We start from the raw sequence: 19,713 nt of genomic DNA, 5'->3' as shown, positions 1-19,713 counted from the left end.
GACTGAGGCGACTGACTGTGTGGAGTTTGCACGTTCTCCCCGTGTCTGCGTGGGTTTCCTCCGGGTGCTCTGGTTTCCTCCCACAGTCCAAAGATGTGCAGGTCAGGTGAATTGGCCATGCTAAATTGCCCGTGGTGTTAGGTAAGGGGTAAATGTAGGGGTATGGGTGGGTTGCGCTTCGGCGGGTCGGTGTGGACTTGTTGGGCCGAAGGGCCTGTTTCCACACTGTAAGTAATCTAATCTAATCTAATCTAATCTAAAGAGGAATTTATTTTCTTGGAGGGATGATTAATCTTTGGACTTAGCCTTGCGTATACTCAATGACTAGTCTCCACAGCTCAACTGTGTGGCAAAGGTCAACAGATTTTTGATCTACATAGTGGTCAAGGACTATGGGCAGATATGAAAAAAGATTTGTCATGATCTCACTGGTTTAGCAGCTTGACTCAGCAACCAAATGGGCTATTCCTGATTTTTTTTTAATGCTGGGTTTGTGATCCTAATCAAGGATCAAATAACTTTCAAGACAAGGCTCCAAGCCTACTGTTAACAAACAGTGTTTGAAGACACCCAAATCTTCAGGTTTCTTCTCTCTCCCTCTGCTCGACTTGTACAAACAATAGCAGGAATTGTATGTGTGTGTTTTTTCCCCTAAATATCAGTTAGATTTGGGAGAAATTTTGTGTTGCTTTGAAAGGGATTCTGGTAGAATTTCTTTTAATTCAGTCAACATTTATTGCCTGTCCAAGTTACCCTGCAGAAGGTGGTGGTAGGCTACCTTGAACTGCTGCAGTCCACATACTGTAGGTTGACTCAGTACAGTTAGGGAGGGAATTCAAGGATTTTGACCTACTGACTGTGAAGAAACGTCAAAATATTTCCAAGTCAGGATGATGAGTGGCTTGGAGGAGAATGTGAAAGTTCCCATTGTATCTGCTGCCTTTGTCCTTCTAGATGGAAGTGGTCATGGATTTGGAAAGTGCTGTCTCAAGAGCTTTTGGTGAATTTCTGAAGTGCATTTTGTAGATAGTACACACCGCTGTTAGTGAGTGGTGGTGGAGGGATTGGATGCTTGTGGATATGGTGCCAATCAAGCGGGCTGCTTTTTCCTGGATGGTGGTAAGCTTCTTGAATGTTGTTGGAGCTGTACTCATCCAGGCAAGTGGGGCGTATTTCATCACAATCCTGACTTGTGCCTTGCAGATGATGGACAGATGTTGAACAGTGAGAAGGTGAGTTACTCGCTGCAGTGTTTCTAGCTTCTGACCTGCTCTTTTAGCCACTGTGTTTTGTGCAAGTCCAGTTCAGTTCTAGTCAATGGTAACCTCCACGATGTTGTTAGTGGGGCATTCAGTGATGGTAACACCATTGAATTTCGAGGGGTTGTGGTTAGGTTGTCTCTTATTAAAGATGGTCATTGCCTGGCATTTGTATGTTGGAAATGTTACTTGCCACTTGTCAGACCAAGCTTAGATATTGTCGAGATATTTTTATATTTGAACATGGACTGCTTCAGCAACTGAAGAGTTGTGAATTGTAATGAACATTGCATAATCATCAACAAACTTTCCCATGTCTGATCTTATGATGGAGGGAAAGTCATTGATAAAGCAGTTGAAGATGCTTCAGCCTAGGACGCTGTCCTGAAGAATCCCTGCAGAGATATCTTGGTGCTGAAATGACTGACTTCCAACAGCCATAACCATCTTCCCATGTGTCAGGTATGACACCAGAGAATTTCCCCCCCAGTTTTGCTTTGTCTCCTTCATACCACACTTGGTCGTATGCAGCCTGGATATCAAGGGCTGTCACTTTCACTTCACCTCTGGAACCCAAACTGGGCAACACTGAGCAGATTATTGCTAAGTAGGTGCTGCTTGAAACACTGTTCATACCACCTTCTACCAATATGGGATTGCTTAGCTCTGTCTATCATTTGTTAGGCTTGCAAGTAATCCTGGAAAAGCACAGCAGGCCAGGCAGCATCTGAGGAGCAGGAGAATCGACATTTCAGGCATAAGCCCTTCTTCAGGATTCCTGAAGAAGGGCTTATGCCCGAAACGTCGATTCTCCTGCTCCTTGGATGCGGCCTTGCCTGCTGTGCTTTTCCAGCACCACACTTTTCAACTCTGGTAGCAGTCCTCACTTTCTCCTTGCAAGTAATCCTGTTTGGTACCTTCACTAAGTTGACATCTCATTTTTAGGTATGCCCAGCGCTGTTACTAGCATGTTCTCGTACGCTGTCTATTGAAACAGGGTTGATCCAATGGCTTGATGGTAATGGTTGAATGGAGGATATGCCAGACCATGAGGTTGCAGATTCTGTTGAAGTACATTTCTGCTGTTATTGATCACCCTCAGCCCTGGATGGATGCCCAATCTTGAGTAGCTAGATCTGTTTGATGTTTGTCCCATTCAGCATGGTGATAGTACCACACAAAACGATGGAGGGTATTCTCAATTTGAAGGAAGAACTTCATCTCCACAAGGACTGCAGTGGTCACTCTTACCGATATTGTCATGGACAGGTGTATCTGCAGCTGGCAGATAGTTGGAGATGAGGTCAAATATTGTTTTTGCCTCTTGTTGGTTCTCTCATCGCTTGCTGAAGACCCAACATATCAGCTGTGCCCTTTAAGACCTGACCAGTTGCTGCTGGGCCAATCTTAGTGGTGAATTTTGAAATCCCTCAGAGTACATTTTGCACTCTTGCCACCCTCAGTGCTTCCTCCAAATTTTGTTCAACATGGAAGAGTATTGATTCATCAATGGAGAGAGGACAGTTTCCTTGCCCATGAAGCTATGAGACCTTTTGGGGTCTGGAATCATTTTTGAGGCCTCCCAGGGTAACTCCATCCTGACCGTATACCATGGGCCTGCCCTGTTGGTGGGGTGGGACATATCCAGGGATAATGATGGTGGTGTCTGGGACATAGTCATACTCTCAGAATCATAACTGACAATGTCAGATTGTTGCTTGACTAGTCCATGAGACAGCTCTCCAGTTTTGGCACAGGCCAAGGTGTGTGTAAGGAGGACTTTGCAAGGTCAATAGGGCTGTTTCTGCCATTGTCTTTTCCAGAGTTTAGGTTGATGCCAGGTGATCCATCTGGTTTCATTTCTTTGTTGAAACGTTGAAGGGATAGTTACGACTGAGTGGTTTGCTAGGCCATCTTTAGAGGACAGTTGAGAGTCAATCACATTGCTGTGGGTCTGGAGTCACATGTCGGCCTTGCTAAGTAAGGATGCCAGATTTCCTGCCCTGAAGGATATTAGTAACATATGCTATGTACTTTTGTTTAAATTGATGGAAATGATATGTTAACAGAAGGGTGCCACTACTTTTATAGATTCAGATATTTTCATGTTGCCCCAAAATGATTACATCTAGGTGCTATTGCCATTGATTTCCAAATACATTGAATTTTAAGGCTTAGGATCTCTTTTTGCATTCTAGCTTGATTATATTAATGTGGAATGAAAGCTGTGAAAATTAATCAAGATATGCAAGTGGAAGTCGTGTATTATCCAGGACAGTGCAAGTATTACTTCAATGCTCATTCATGTTTTTTTTTGGCAGATTCATCTTTCTGTGCAGAATGCAGAGTCTGGTATCCATCCAGTATATTCTTGTACAGCTTACTACATTGAGATGTTACTGAAGATCGAGGTGCCACTTGTCTTTTCAGCTTTCCGCATGTCAGGGTTCACTCCATCACAGGTAAAATGTTAATTTAAATAAAATGCATGCATGAGAAAAGAATCCTAGCTACAACCAGAAGGTTGAGTCATAAAAGACATTTTGAAATTAATTTTAGTAACCTGTGGGGTGCACTCTTAAAAATAGATTTAATATTAACATATGAAATGAAATTTGCTAGATATTTTTATTTTATAGTAAAATGCATGGTATTGAGTACAAAATGAATATTGCACTACTAATGATTATATTTCTGTTGGCTCATGATAAGTCATGGAAGATATCATTGTTTTAGTCTTCAATTTTAATTTTTGTGGATGAACACAACTTTGAGATAATGTTACACTGGAATGTAACAAAGTTGTGCATAATGTCATCCTGCAGCCTCTGATATACTTGGACAGGCTGGCTCAATGGGCAAGTACTTGGCAAATGCAAAAAAATGCAGATAAATGCGAGGTTTGGTGGCAAAAGCAAGAAGGCTGATTATTACTTGGGCATCATGGTGGAGCAGTTGCTGATGGTTGACATGCAGGTGCAGCAAGCAGTGAGGAAAGCTAATGGCATGTTGACCTTCATAGCGAGAGGATTTGAGTATCAAGTAGGGATGTCTTGCTATAGTTATACAGGGCCTTAGTGAGGTCACACTTAAGTATTGTTTGCGGTTTTGGCCTCCTAATCTGAGGAAGGACATTTTTACTATTGATGGAGTCCAAAAAGGTTCACCAGACTGATTCCCAGGATAGCAAGACTGACATATGAAGAAGGACTGGGCTTGTACTCACTGGACTTGAGAAAAATTACAGGGAATCTCAAAGAAACGTATAAAATCCCAATGGGACTGTACGCGTTAGATGCTAGAAGAATGTTCCTGATGTTGGGGAAATTTAGGAATAGGGGTCACAGTCTAAGAATAAAGAGAAAATCATTCATGACTGAGATGAGGAAGAATTTATTCACTGAGGGTTGTGAACCTGTGGAATTCTTTATCATAGAAAGCTCTTGAGGCCAGTTCATTAGACATATTCAAGAGGGAGCTAGACATGGCCCTTCCAGCTAAAGGGATCATGGGGTATGGAAAGAAAGCAGGAGTGCGATACTGGAATTTCATGATCGGCCCTGATCATATTCCATGATGATGCAGGCTCAAAATGCCAAATGGACTATTTCTGCAGCTAATTGCTATGTTTCTATATCCCTTTCTGTGATAGCACCAATACCAAAAAACAGGCATGTAATGTTTCCCACTTCACCTAACTCCCAAATTCAGCCAATAATTTTCCGATAAATAAAAGAACTAACTGCACATGCTTAGGACCTTAAACAAAAGCAAACATATCTGGAGAAACTCAATAAATCTTACAGCATCTGTGGGAAGGAGGCAGAGTCAACATTTCTAGTCTGGTGACCCTTCATGTGAATTGTATTTTCAGACAAAATTTGCTATCAATTTTTATATTTCTGTTTATGAAAACTTTGATTTAGACTGGACATGTTCTTAGCTGGAATGCAATTGTTCTGTCAGTCAAAACAGAAAAACATTTCAATAAACACTTGAACATTCAAGAAATATAATCCACTTCAATCCGACCTTAAATGATACATGTGCTTTAAAGATGAAAAATTTGTTATAATGTTGGAAACGTGGCAGGCAATTCGTGCACAGTAAGGTCCAAAAAGCAACAATCATTTATAGACCAGATAATCTCATGCAACAGTATTTTTCAAACAATAAGTCCTTCCTTAATATCATCAGTTTCTGGTATTGATTAGGAAAAGATTATTGACGAGGATGCCACACTTCTTTTAGTTGTCAAATTTACATTTACCTGAAGCACCAGGACAAAGAAATAAGTTTTCTGTTTCATGTTTAAACTCAAATACGGTGCCTTTACTGATACAGTGCTCTTTTAGTGAGTGTCAGGTGAAATTGAGTTCAAAGTGTCAGCATGAACTCATAGCTTATTGTTTCAGTGATGAGGACTCTGCCAACTGAGAGCAGTTAACATTATGATTCCTGCTCGGTTAGGTTGTGAAGCCTGCCAACAACACTCCCAAATTTATGTTACAATTTCATTAAGACCAGTGACATTTTTGTTTTAAGTTTGAAAAACAAAGTACTTGCTAAGGGAATAAAGCCACAAGTTTGAACAAATGAAGGAAACATTACCATACAAGTATAGTTTTAACATTCAGAATTAACGTGATAGTTCTAGGTTAACAGATAAACTGCAGTTGAACACCCCACAGTATGCATGACGGATATGATCAAGACATCTTATGGATTTCTCAATAATTCACATCATCAAATCTCATTAAAATTTTGCCTCCTTCCCAAAGGATGTTAAATCTTCACTTGCTGAGATCTAGCCTCTGTACTTCCTCAACAGCAACTCCTATTCCTGCTTAGTCTTTGGCTTGCAAGTAGTAGTCAAGCAAAAAAATCTCAGACGTACAATGACCAATGGCTGCTAAGCCTCTTATTCTCCCATGCTGGTTAAACTGGCACTGCCCCAGAGTTTCTCTGAGCATTAGTCTTTCTCAACTGCACCAAGTAAATATTGCTTGGAGGTTTCTTTACCCAATAGCTGTGCTGAACTATAAATGGTTCTCAGACCTTCTGTTAGTCACAATTTCAAAGCACTAGTAGCAGCAGTTTAACTGCTTGAAACCTTTTCCTCTTTCTTTTGATTATATGTCATTCACCCTTCATGTGCTGTTTATTGATCTTGAGCTGATAGGGCTGGGCAATCAATACTCTCCCTAGGGAATCCCATCTTTGCTATCTGGCAGGAACACAGTGGTAGAGAGCCATACAGTCGAGACCCTTTGGCCAACCTACCGATACTAATCCTACAAACAATTCAAAGACCATAATATCCTATTCTCTGAATTTTCTGTTTTGCAAAATCCACTTTGTTAATGTCATATCTCGCATGCACCTAACTTTATTTCATTTCATCGGTGACTGAAAATATGACAAAGCTGAGTACTGTAAATGACAACATTTTAACAGTGAGGATGCTGCCGTGATTCAGTCATATTACATTATTTTGTCTTCCACAACCTTCGTAGGTAAAGTAAATGCCCTGAGGGACTCCTACAGAGATGTCCAATTAAAAATGCAGGACGGTATGCCAGGAGCAGCAGGAAGCATATGAAAATGAAGTGTCAACCTGGCAAAGCTACAAAACAGGACTATTGACTTGCAAAATACTGTAAGCAGTAAGTGATAGAGCTGCACAATGTCACAGTCAGTGGTCAAATCTAAGCTCTGCATACCCAATTACAAATTGTGGTGGACAAATAAACAATGCACTAGAAAAGGAGACTTCACAAATATCGCTCCCCTCAATGACTGGAGAGTTTAAAACATCAGTGCAAAAGATATGGAGGGTGCAGCATGCACAACAATCCTCAGCATGAAGAGCCGATTGGATGATCCATCTCAGCCTGCTCCAGAGGTCTCCAGCATCACAGATACCTGTCTTCAGTCAATTTAATTCATTCCACATGATATCAAGAAATGGTTGGAGGTACTACCTACTGTAAAGGTTATGAGGCCTGTTTACATTCCAGCAATAGTCCTAAAGACATTATCTCCAGAACTTGCTCCAACCTTCACCAAGCTGTTCCAGTTCAGCTACAACACTAGCATTTATCTGACAGTGTGGGAAGCTGCACAGGTATGTCCTGTACGCAAAATGCAAGACATATCCAACGCTGCCCCATTAGTCTACTCTTGATCATCTGCAAAATGATGGGAAGTGCAATCAACAGTGATAGCAAGCAGCACCTGCTCAACAGTAAATTGCTCACTGACTCTCAAATTGGGTTCCACCAAAGTCACTCAACTCCTGATCTTATTACTATCTTGATTCAAGTTGAATACCAGAAGTAAGTGACTGCCCTTGACATCAAGGTGGCATTTGACTGAGTGGGATCAATGGATATTAGGGAAAAAGGTCTTCAGTGCTAGGTGTCATACCTGGCACATAAGATGGTCGTGGTTGTTGAAGGTCAGTCATTTCACTTTCAGGACTTCTCTGCAGGAGCTCCTCAGGGCAGTGCCCCAGGCCCAATCACCTTCAGATGCTTCATCAATGACCCCACCCCCGCCCCCCAAACACACAATGCCATACGGTCAGAAGTGGGGGTGTCCAACAATGATTGCACAATGTTCAGCGCCATTTGCATCTCCTCAGGTTCTGAAAAAGCCCATGTTGAAATGCAGCAAGTTTTTGAGTCATAGAGCCATACAGCATGGAAACAGATTTATGCCAACCAGATATCCTAACATAATTTTATCCTATTTGCCCAGCATTTGGCCCATTTCCCTCTAAACCCTTACTATTCATATACCCATCCAGACACCTTTACAATGCTATAATTGTACCAACCTTCACCACTTCCTCTGGCAGCTCATTCTATACATGCACCACCCTTTGGGTGAAAAAGTTGCCCCTTAGGTCCCTTTTTATATCTTTCCCCTCTCACCTCATACCTATGACCTCTGGTTTTGGACTCCCCCACCCCAGGGATTAGACCTTGATTAATCACACAATCCATGCCCCTCATGATTATATAAGTCACCCATCAGCCCCTCAAGGGAAAATAGCCCCAGCCTATTCAGCTTCTACTTATAGCTCAAACCCTCCAACCCTGGCAACATCCTTGTAAATCTCTTCTGAACCCTTTCAAGTTTCACAACATCCTTCCTATAGCAGGGAGACCAGAATTGCATACAGTATTCTAAAAGTGACCTAACCAGTATTCTGTACAGCCACAACATGACCTCCCAACTCCTATATTCAGTGCACTGACCAATAAAGGCAAGCATACCAAACACTGCCTTCACTATCCTGTCTACCTGGGACTCCGCTTTCAAGAACCTATGAAACTGTGTTCCAAGGTCTCTTTGTTCAACAACATTCGCCAGGGCTTTACTGTTAAAAGTTTTAGTCCTGCCCTGATTTGTCTTTCCAAAATGCAGCATCTCACCATATATCTAAATTAAAACTCCATCTGCCACTCTTCTGACCATTGGCCCATCTGATCAAAGCCTAGCCAATATGCAGGCTTGGGCTGAAAAATGGCAAGTAACATGCACAAATAACACAATTGCCAGTCAATGGCCACCTCCAATAAGAGACATCCTAATCACCGTCCCTTGGCATTCAATGGTATTACTTTTACTGAATTCACCTACTATTGACATCCTAAGAGTTGCCATTAACATAAAAGTGAGGTAGACCAGTCACATAAATATGTTATCTGCAAGAGACGTTCAGAGGCCAGGAATACTACAGCTATTAACTCACCATCTGTCTCCCCAAAGTCTATCCACTATCTACATGGCAAAATGTGGATGTCTTGGAGTATTTCTCACTTGCCAAGATAAGTACTGCTCCAATAACGCTCAAGAAATTTGACACCATCCAAGAAAAAGCAGCCACATTTAGTACCACATCGACAAGCATCCACTCTCTTCATCACTGATGCTGAGGAGCAGCAGAGTGCAGCATCTAAAAGACATAATGCAGAAATTCACCAAGGATCCTTAGGCAGCACCTTTTAAAACCATGGCCACTTCCATTTGGAAGGACAAGGGCAAGAGACATACGATAACAACAATGCCTGCATGTTCTCCTCCATGTCACTGAGCCTCATTCGGACCTGGAAATAAATTGGAGTTCATTCAGTGTCATTGGCCAGAATCCAGGAATTCCCTCCCTAACAACTTTGTGGCTGTACCTACAGCAAATGATTGCAGTGCATTAAGAAGGCTCACCACCTTCTCAAGGGCAAATAGTGACGGGCGATGGAGCTGGCCCAGCCAGCAATACCATGCCCAACAAGTAAATTTTAAAAAAATAAAAGGACCTTGTTGTTTCTAGGGTGCATCATCACAGCACTTACTGCCATGCTCCACCACAGACATAGAGTCCACACTGAAGAATTATTTGCGTTTTCACTTGTTATGAAGCACTGATGACAGGAAAAGCTGTGGAAAAATCCATAATGGGGAGGGATTTCTCTCCAAACTATGCACCGCTGGATACAGATACTGAAGTATATCTGCAACTTTGCCAGGCACTGACAGACATGTCATGCATGTGCTGACAATAGTGGAGACAATAGAAGTCAACTTAATTGTTAATGGATTGGTGACTACAAGGAACTGCAAGGATGTTTGCCAGAGGGAGACAGTACTCCTGCAAGACACTTGAGACAATGCTCTCAAATCAGTCCATAACACTATAGGAGCCAAATTTTCCATTCAGCCCATTAATTCTTCACTGCCGTTTAGTGAGATTATGGCTAATCTGATCATCCTCAAGTCCATGTTTATGCCTTTTCCCCATAGGGCTTGATTTCTTTTGCAGATTAAAAGTCTTTCTGCCTCAGTCTTGAATATTCTTAATGATCCAGCCTTGACAGCCCTCTGTGGTGAAAGGTTCCACAGCTTCACTACTCTCTGAAAAAAATAAGTTCTTCCCCATCTCTCTCTTAACTGGATAACCCTGCACTCTGATTATGTCTTCTGAGCCTTGCCTGTCCACAGGGGGAGAAAGATCTGTCAGTATCTACCCTGCCAAGACCCCTAAGAATCTTTTATGTTTCAAAAGGTTGCTTTTCATTCTTCTAAACTTTAGAGTATAGGCTCAATCTACTCAACCTGTTCTTATAAAGAAGTCCCTCCATATCTGAAACCAATCTAGTTAACCTTCTCTGGATTGCTTCCAGTGCCAGTGCATATTTCCTTACATAAGGAGACCAAATCTTCATCTCTGTTTTGTGTGGTCTAGCTAGTGTTTTGTACAGCTTTATAGAGTTTCATATTTTAGTACATTATTCCCTTTGAAATAAAAAACAGCATTTTATTTGTCTTCCCTATTACCTATTGAACTTGAATACTATCTTTTTATGATTCATCCTTCTGGTGCTGCTTTCTGCAATCTCTCTCCATTGAAATAATTCTTCCTGCCATAGTTCTATACCTCACACACTCCCACCTTGTATGCTGTCTGCCAAGTTTTTGCTCAGTCTTGTAATCTGACTGTATATCTCTGTAGGGGCGGCATGGTGGCTCAGTGGTTAGCACTGTTGCCTCACAACACCAGGGACTCGGATTCAGTTCCAACCTCGGGCGACTGCCGTTTGCACATTCTCCCCGTGTCTGTGTAGGTTTACTCCAGGTGCTCCGGTTTCCACCCACAATCCAAAGATATGCAGGTTAGGTGAATTGGCCATGCTAAATTGCCCGTATTGTTCAGGGATGTGTAGGTTAGGTGCATTAGTCTAGAGTAAATGTAGAGTAATAGGGGAATGAATCTGGGTGGGATGCTCTTTGAAAGGTCGGTGTGGACTTGCAGGGCTGATGGGCCTATTTCCACTCTGTAGGGATTCTGTTATTAGGATTCTATGATTTTCGAATCTGTGTCCTCTTCACCATTTGCCTTCTCATCTTTCTTTAAGTCATTGGAGAAGATGCAAAAGAGACTTACCAGAATATTTTCTGGATTGGAGTGCATTAGCTATAAGGAGAGATCGGACAAACTTTGATTGTTTTCACAAGAGTATTGGAGACTGAGGGGCAACTTGATGGAAGTACGTAAAATGAGAAGCATTTAGGGTGTAGGTTTGCTCGCTGAGCTGTAGGTTTGATATCCAGACGTTTCATTACCTGGCTAGGTAACATCATCAGTGGCGACCTCCAACTGAAGCGAAGCTATTGTCTCCTGCTTACTATTTATATCTTTCTCCTGGATGGGGTTCCTGGGGTTTGTGGTGTTGTCATTTCCTGTTCGTTTTCTGAAGGGTTGATAGATGGTATCTAGATCTATGTGTTTGTTTATGGCGTTGTGGTTGGAGTGCCAGGCCTCGAGGAATTCTCTGGCATGTTTTTGCTTAGCCTGTCCCAGGATAGATGTGTTGTCCCAGTCGAAATGGTGTTTTTTTTTTCATCCGTGTGTAGGACTACGAGGGAGAGAGGATCATGTTTTTTTTGTGGCTAGCTGCTGTTTGTGTATCCTGGTGGCTAACTTTCTTCCTGTTTGTCCTATGTAGTGTTTGTGGCAGTCCTTGCATAGAATTTTGTAGACGACATTGGTTTTGTCCATGGGTTGTACTGGGTCTTTTAAGTTTGTTAGTTCCACCCTAAACCTCAACCTGAACTACAAACCTTCACAAACCTTGCAATGAGAAGCATGGATAGGGTGGGATGGTCAGAGTCCTTTTCCCAGAGCAAAAATGTCATACGTTTAAGGTAAGAGGAGGAAAATTGAAAGGAGTTGTGCAGGGCAAGTTCTTTCACACAGAGAGTGGTAGGTGCCTGAACACACTGCTCAGGGAGATGGTAGAAGCAGATTTGATAGCAACTTTTAAGAGGCATTTGGAATCTTTAAAAAAATCATTTATTGCCTACTCTACTTCCTGTCCAGCAGCCAATCTTCTATCCATGCTAATATACTACCCCTTTACCATGACCTTTTGTTTCCCACACTAACTTTTATCAGATGCCTTCCAAAAATGTCAGCACAGTACATCTATGTCTACAGCACATCTCATCTCCTCAAAAACTCCATAAATTGCTGAAACGTAACTTCCCTTCTACAAAATCATTTGATTGTGCCAGATTGTCTTGAATGTATCTAAATGCTTGGACGTAAATTCGTTTATAACAACTTCTAACACTTTCCTTTCTGATAAATATTAAGCTGACTGACCTGTAGTTTCCTGCTTTCTGTCTACTATATTTTGAAGAATGAATTTACATTCACAATTTTCCAATCAAATAAAACCTTTCCCAAATTGACTGTGTTTTGGAACATTGAAACCAATGCATTAATTATCTCACTAACCACTTAAGATCACAGTTGAAGTCTGTTGGAACCAGGACATTTATGTCCTAAGATTTGCAGGTTAGGTGGATGTGTCTAGGGATGTGCAGGCTCGATGGATCAGTTATGAGAAATGCAGAGTTACAGGGATAGAGGTGGGGCGGTAGGTCTGGGTGAGGTGCTCTTAGGAGGGTCCTTGTGGACTTGACAGGCCAACTGGCCTGCTTTCACTCTGTAGGGATCCTGTGATTTAATTTGTCAGTCTGTTGCCTGAACAGTTTATTAGTATAGCCTGGTCACCTCCAGAATGTATTTTGATAAACTATCCTAAAAACAACAAACAAAAATAATTACAGAATTGGAACAGGCCCTTCGACCTTCCAAGCCTGTACCGATCCAGATCATGTATCTAAACCTGTCGTCTATTCTAAGAGTCTGTATCCCTTTACTCTTTGCCCTTTGATGTATCTGTCTTGATGCATCTTAAATGACACTATCGTGCCCACCTCTACCACCTCTGCTGGCAATGTGTTCCAGGCACCCACCGCCCTCTGCGTAAAGAACTTGCCATGCATACCTCCCCGAAATTTTTTCCCCTCTCATTTTGAACTCGTGATCCCCATTAATTGCGTCCCCACTCTGGGGAAAAAGCTTCTTGCTATCCACCCTGTCTATACCTCTCATGATTTTGTAGACCTCAATCACGTACCCCCCTCAACCTTTGGTTTTCTAATGAAAATAATCCTCATCTACTCAATCTCTCCTCATAGCTAGTGCCCTCCATACCAGGCAACATGCTAGTAAACTTCCTCTGCACCCTGTCCAAAGCATCCACGTCCTTTTGGTAATGTGGCGACCAGAACTGTACGCAATATTTCAAATATGAGCCTGCACATCCCTAGACACATCCACCTAACCTGCAAATCTTAGGACATAAATGTCCTGGTTCCAAAAGACTTCAACTGTGGTCTTAAGTGGTTAGTGAGATAATTAATGCATTGGTTTCAATGTTCCAAAACACAGTCAATTTGGGAAAGGTTTTATTTGATTGGAAAATTGTGAATGTAATTTCATTCTTCAAAACATAGGTAGACAGAAAGCAGGAAACTACAGGTCAGTCAGCTTAATATTTATCAGAAGGGAAAGTGTTAGAAGTTGTTATAAACGAATTTATGTACAACTGTAACATGACCTGCCAACTCTTGCGCTCAACACCTTGTCCAATGAAGGAAAACATGCCAAATGCTGCCTTGACCACTCTATTGACCTACATTGCCACCTTTAGGGAACAATGGACCTGAACACCCAGATCTCTCTGTACATCAATTTTCCCCAGGACTTTTCCATTTGCTGTATAATTTGCTCTTGAATTGGATCTTCCAAAATGCATCACCTCGCATTTGTCCAGATTGAACTTCATCTGTCATTTCTCTGCCCAGCTCTCCATTCTATCTATATTCTGCTATATTCTTTGACAGTCTCTTTCACTTTCAGCTACTCCACCAATCTTAGTGTCATCTGCAAACTTGCTAATCAGACCACCTGTACCTTCCTCCAGATCATTTATGTATATCACAAACAACAGTGGTCCCAGCATGGATCCCTATGGAACACCCCTGGTCACAGGTTTCCATTTTGAGTAACTCCCATCCACTGCTACGCCTATCTAAAGTTGCCCAAGCAGTTCTCTATCCATCTAGCTAATGCACCCTGAACCTCATGCAACTTCACTTTCTCCATCAGCCTACCATGGAGAACCTTATCAAGTGCCTTACTGAAATCTGTGTATATGACATCTACAGCCCCTCCCTCATCAATCAACTTCTTCACTTCCTCAAAGAATTCTATTAAGTTGGTAAAACGTGATCTTCCCTGCACAAAACCATGTTGCCAATCACCTGATAAGCCCAATTTGTTCCAAACGGGAATAGATCGTATCCTTCAGTATCTTCTCCAGCAGGTTCTCTTACATCACTGACATCAGGCACACCAGTCTATAATTACCTGGATTATCCTTGCTGCCCTTAAACAAGGGGACAACATCAGCAATTCTCCAGTCCTCATATAACTTACTTCATTACCTTTGCCCATCTGACTTTTCCAGTCAATATGTAGATTGTAATCTCCTTTTGGTTCTTGATATGCCTTTCTGACAGGCTCTTATTATTTTCCCTTTATGTTCCACTCTATTGTGTGTCTACTCATAGAGGGCCTATATACCACTTTTACAAGTGGTAACCTGTCTCCATCACACTCTATTCTGCTAATACCAGCATTAAGTAACAGAGCCAGCTTCTCAAAGTTTCCTGTCATTGCTAAATATCCTGTACCCTTCAAAAGTCAGGTCAGGATCTAATCCATGTCATCCTGCAGTCATTTATCTGTAATGACTACAAGATCATATTTATTCATACCTATTTGTACAATCAATTCACCTGTTTTGGTTTTAATGCTATAGTCATTTAAATACAGAGCTATTAGTTTTATCCTTTCCTCGCTTTATAAATTCTAATATCATTTGGTTGACTCTTAGATGTGTATTGTCTATCCCTGCCTGGGATGTCTATTTATTATTTCCCATATCAATTATTTTCTTTTGGCTTTGACTCTACTCTTTGATTTATGTCACATTTGTTTTACAAATATCTCTGCTTCCCTGGTTATGCCATTAGTAAGAACACTGGTCCCAGCATGGTTCAGGTAAAGACTGTTCTATCAGTACAAATCTCTTCCCCAGTGTATTGCTCCACAAACTCAAACCCCTTCATCTGCACAAGTTTTTGACCTAAGTATTCATCTCTCTAGTCTGATTTGTTCTATGCCAGTTTGGCTGTGGCTGAGGTAATAATGGAAAGATTATGACCTTTGAGGTTTTGCAATTTAATTTGACACCTAGCTTTTTATACTGACTATGTAGAATCATCTTCTTTCTCCTGCCTATATTGTTGATGCTGACATGGAGCACAGCTGTTGGTCCTGCCTAAGCCACTCAAACTCTTCTCCAGCCCTGAGCTGATGTCCTGAACCTTGCTGCAAAGCAAGCAAAACTGACCTTGGAGCCACGTGCTTTGCCACAGAGAACTTAGTCAATTCCCCTCTCTATACTGTCCCCTAGAACTGCTGCATTCTTTATTACTCCCATCTCTTGAATGGCCTCCTGAAACCTGGAGAACTCTCTCTCATCCCGACCAGCTGTAAAAACTTTGAGCATGTTGGCCTATAACAAAGGCTGACGTTGCAGCCCTCTGGGTCCCATGCCTACCTTAATGCAGTTGCACTCTCTCAACCCTGCATCTTCACAGAATCCCTGAGAGTTGTGACTGCCTTTTGTCTAAGTAACTTCCTCCATGTCACTGTATCTGTAGTTCAGTCTGTAGCTCATAGACTTCAAGCTGAAGCTAATCAAACTTCACACTTGTCACAGACAAAGGTTTCTTTCTGAACCAAACTGATATCCTGGAACTCCCATATTCTGCATTGTGACGTACCACCTGCCCTGCTATGCAAGGAACTAAAACTGCTTGTTTTAAGGAACTGCTTAAGCAATTTATTCCATGCTGTATTTAGTCATGTTTGTATATATTTATTAACTTTACCACCAGTTACTGTACTAGCTTGAATCTTAGCAACAGAATAAAATAGGTTCAACCTGAATCACTCACCAAAGGACCACCTTTTTGTAGCTAAGTACGAATCAATTTCCAAGGCTACATTCTTTTAGGGGAAGTAAAAGCAACAGAACATCTCTTTCCCTTCCTGCCTGTAACTTCCCGATCACTTAAATCCCATAACTACATTATAACTCATCTTGAAATGCTAAACTGCACTATATTGCCTAATGTTATGTGCTCCAGAGACAAACTTAATGTGGACCCTGTTTCAGTTGCTTTTTCACTGGAAACCTTATTAAAACCCTGCTTAAAGCTGGTAATTACAAAAAATTAAGCTATAGATTTTAGATCAATGCTAACTGTGCACTCAATCAGTCCTCTGTTTTCCCTTTCCATTTCCATTGTCAATTTCCCTAGCTTTGAGAAGCTTGAGCTACTCATGTAACATTTGAAGCAAATTAAAATGAATTTTAAAATACTTCACTACATTCTCATAAGAAGGTTAATTATTCCAGTAAATCTCTACCTACTTAGGAAATCCCAGCTTTGGCAAGTAGGTTCCTTGCCAGCATCCAGTACTCCTGCTATAAAATCATAAATATTTACTTTCAATCAAATAATTCATGAAGATTAAAAGTCCCACGAAGTGGCAATGTGTTCAGTGTGATTGTTTTCAGACTGGCTTAGAAAGATAGAAACATAGAAAGTAGGCGTAGGATTGGCCATTCAGCCTTTTGAGCCCACACCACCTTCAATATGATCATGGCTAATCACGCAGTTTCAGTATCCCATCCCCACTTTCTCTCCATACCCCTTGACCTTTTTAGCTGCAAGTGAAGCTCCCTCTTGTCTAGCTCCCTCTTGAATATATCTAATGAACTGAGCCCAACAGCTTACTGTGGTAGAGAATTCCACAGATTCACAATTCTGAGTGAAGCAATTCTTCTTCACCTCAGTCATGAATGGCTTACTCCTTATTCTTAGACTGTGACCCCCTAGTTCTGGACTTCCCCAACCTTTGGAGCATTCTTCCAGCATTTAGCCCGTCAATTCCCATCAGGATTTTGTGTGTTTTTATGAGATTTCCCTCTTCATCCTTCTAAATTCTCGTGAATACAAGCCTAGTTGATTCAATCTTTCTTCATATGTTAGTCCTGCCATCCCAGGAATCAGTCTGGTGAACCTTTGCTGGACTCCCTCAATAGCAAGGATGTCCTTCCTTGGACTAGAAGACCAAAACTACACACAATACTCAAGGTGTGGCCTCACCAAAGTCCTGAATAACTGCAGCAAGACATCCCTACTTAACACTCAAATCCTCTTGCAATAAAGGCCAGCATGCCATTAGCTTTCCTCACCACCTGCTGCACCTACATGCCAACTTTCACAAACTATTCCACTGATACCCAGTTTCATTGCACTTCCCATTTTTCCTAAACTGCCACATTCAGACAATAATCTGCCTAATCTGTGACCAAAGTAGATTTATTGACATTTTATTGCATTTGCCAAATATTTGCCCACTCAGTCAGCCTGTCCAAGTCACCCTGCAGCCTCTTAACATCGCCCTCACAGCACACACTGTCACCCAGCTTAGTGCCATCTGCAAATTTTGGGGATATTGCATTTAATTCCTTCATTCAAATCGTTAATATATATTGTGAACTGCTGGGGTCCCAGTATTGAATCCTGAAGCACTCACTGATCATCATCTGAAAAGAACCATTTATTCCAACTCTCTATTTCCTGTCAGCCAACCAGTTCTCTATCCATGTCAATAGATTATCTCTAATACCATGAGCTTTAATTTTTCTTACTAATCTCTTGTGTGAAACTTTGTCAAAAGCTTTTGAAAGTCCAGATATACAACAACTACTGATTTACTCATGTCCAGTCTGCTGGTCACATCCTCAAAAACATTCCAGTACATTTGTCAAGCATGATTTCCCTTTAGTGAATCCATGCTGACTTAGACCAATTCTGACACTGCTTTCCAAATGCTCAGCTATTAAATCCTTAATAATTGACTCTGGTATTTTCCCCACAAGCTAACCAGCCTATAATTCCCATTTTCTGTCTCCCTCCTTTTCTAAAAAGTGGGGTTGCATTAGCTATTCCCTAGTCCATTCGAATTCTTCCAGAATCTGTAGAATTCTGGAAAATGATCACTAATGCATCCACTGTTTCTAGGGACACTTACTTAATTACTCTGGGATGCAGAGCATCGGACCCTGGGGACTTTTCAGGTATTGATCCCATCAATTTCACCAATACCATTTCCTGACTGATAAGGATTTCCTTCAGTTCCTCCTTCATGTTTGACCCACTGCCCCCTCGCATTTTCAGAAGGTTATTTGTGTTCTCTTCAGTGAAGATAGATCCAAAATATTTGTTCAAATGATCTGCCATCTGTTTGTCCTTTATGAATTCACCTGATTCTAACTGCAAGGACCTACATTTGGTTTCACCAATCTTTCTCTCTTCGCATGTCTATAGGAGCTTTTGCAGTCAGTTTTTTATGTTTTCAGCAGGCTTATTTTCATATTCTATTTTCCCTTTCCTAATTAAACCCTTTATCTTCCTCTACTAAATTTTAAATTTCTCCCAGTCCTGTGGTTTGATGCTTTTTTTTTGGCCAATTATATGCCTCTTTGGCTTCAATGCTATCCCTGATATCCCTTATTAACTATGATTGAGCCGCCTTCTCTGCCTTACCCTTATGCCAGATAGGGATGTACAATGTTGAAGTACATCCATGTGTTCTTTAAATGAATACTTTTGCCTGTCCACTGTCATCCCCTTACGTATCCTTGGCCAGCTAATCCTAGCCAATGCATGCCTCATACCATCAAAGTTAGCATTCTTTAAGTTCAGGACCCTAGTCTCAGATTTAATGTGTCACTCTCCATTTTAATGAAGAATTCTACCATATTATGGTCACTCTTCCCCAGAGGATGTCGCACCACAGTGTTACTCTCTTATCACACCTCTTTGTAAATGGGTTATTGACTCAGTAGAAGAACAAACTCTGAAGAAGTTTGCAGGATGTGATAAGTGTGGTTAGCTCTGGTAAGCACAGTTCAGTTTGGCTTTGATAACATGCATACCTTTGAGCAGGGAAGATTGACCTGCAGCCAATATCACAGTGAAGCAGTCTGAGAAAAGTGTGCTTCAGCCAGTTCTTTTGGGAAAAAAAGAAGGGTGACAAAACAGAAGACTTTATAGTTGTTAGCTGAAATATTTCATTTTTGAAAGAATACCTGAGGAATCAGAGAGACAATTGCACATGTGGAGTGCAGCACAGAGTGGAAGGGTATAAGACTTGCCTAAGACTCAAGTTCTACACAACTTACCCGAAGAGTCAGAGATGCTATGGAAGTAAGACTCACTGGAGTATCCGCAATGCTGAGATTGTTGTGGACAGCACCTTCAGTGAGGCAGTCACATCGCAAGTAAAGACTGAACAGGCAGAAAACAGATGGGCGACCATACAGTAGATGAAGCTAACAATACGGGAGTCACCTGTGGCTGTCGCTCTCCCCGACAGAGATATTGTTTT

General features: G+C 41.4%; 1 protein-coding gene across 3 annotated transcripts in view; it reads left to right on the top strand.

The window, feature by feature from the left end:
* Positions 1-19,713, top strand: part of tbc1d32 (TBC1 domain family, member 32) — a 254,565-nt gene that overhangs the window by 199,577 nt on the left and 35,275 nt on the right. For all 3 annotated transcript variants that reach the window (XM_060850904.1, XM_060850896.1, XM_060850912.1), the window contains one exon: positions 3,581-3,721. In XM_060850904.1, the coding sequence (XP_060706887.1) occupies positions 3,581-3,721 (141 nt within the window). The remainder of the gene's footprint in view (positions 1-3,580; positions 3,722-19,713) is intronic.

Source organism: Hemiscyllium ocellatum, chromosome 3, assembly GCF_020745735.1.
Source record: "Hemiscyllium ocellatum isolate sHemOce1 chromosome 3, sHemOce1.pat.X.cur, whole genome shotgun sequence".
Classification (NCBI taxonomy): Eukaryota; Metazoa; Chordata; class Chondrichthyes; order Orectolobiformes; family Hemiscylliidae; genus Hemiscyllium; species Hemiscyllium ocellatum.
The sequence above is the reverse complement of the archived record's forward strand: the minus strand, read 5'-3'. Positions and strand labels throughout refer to the sequence as shown.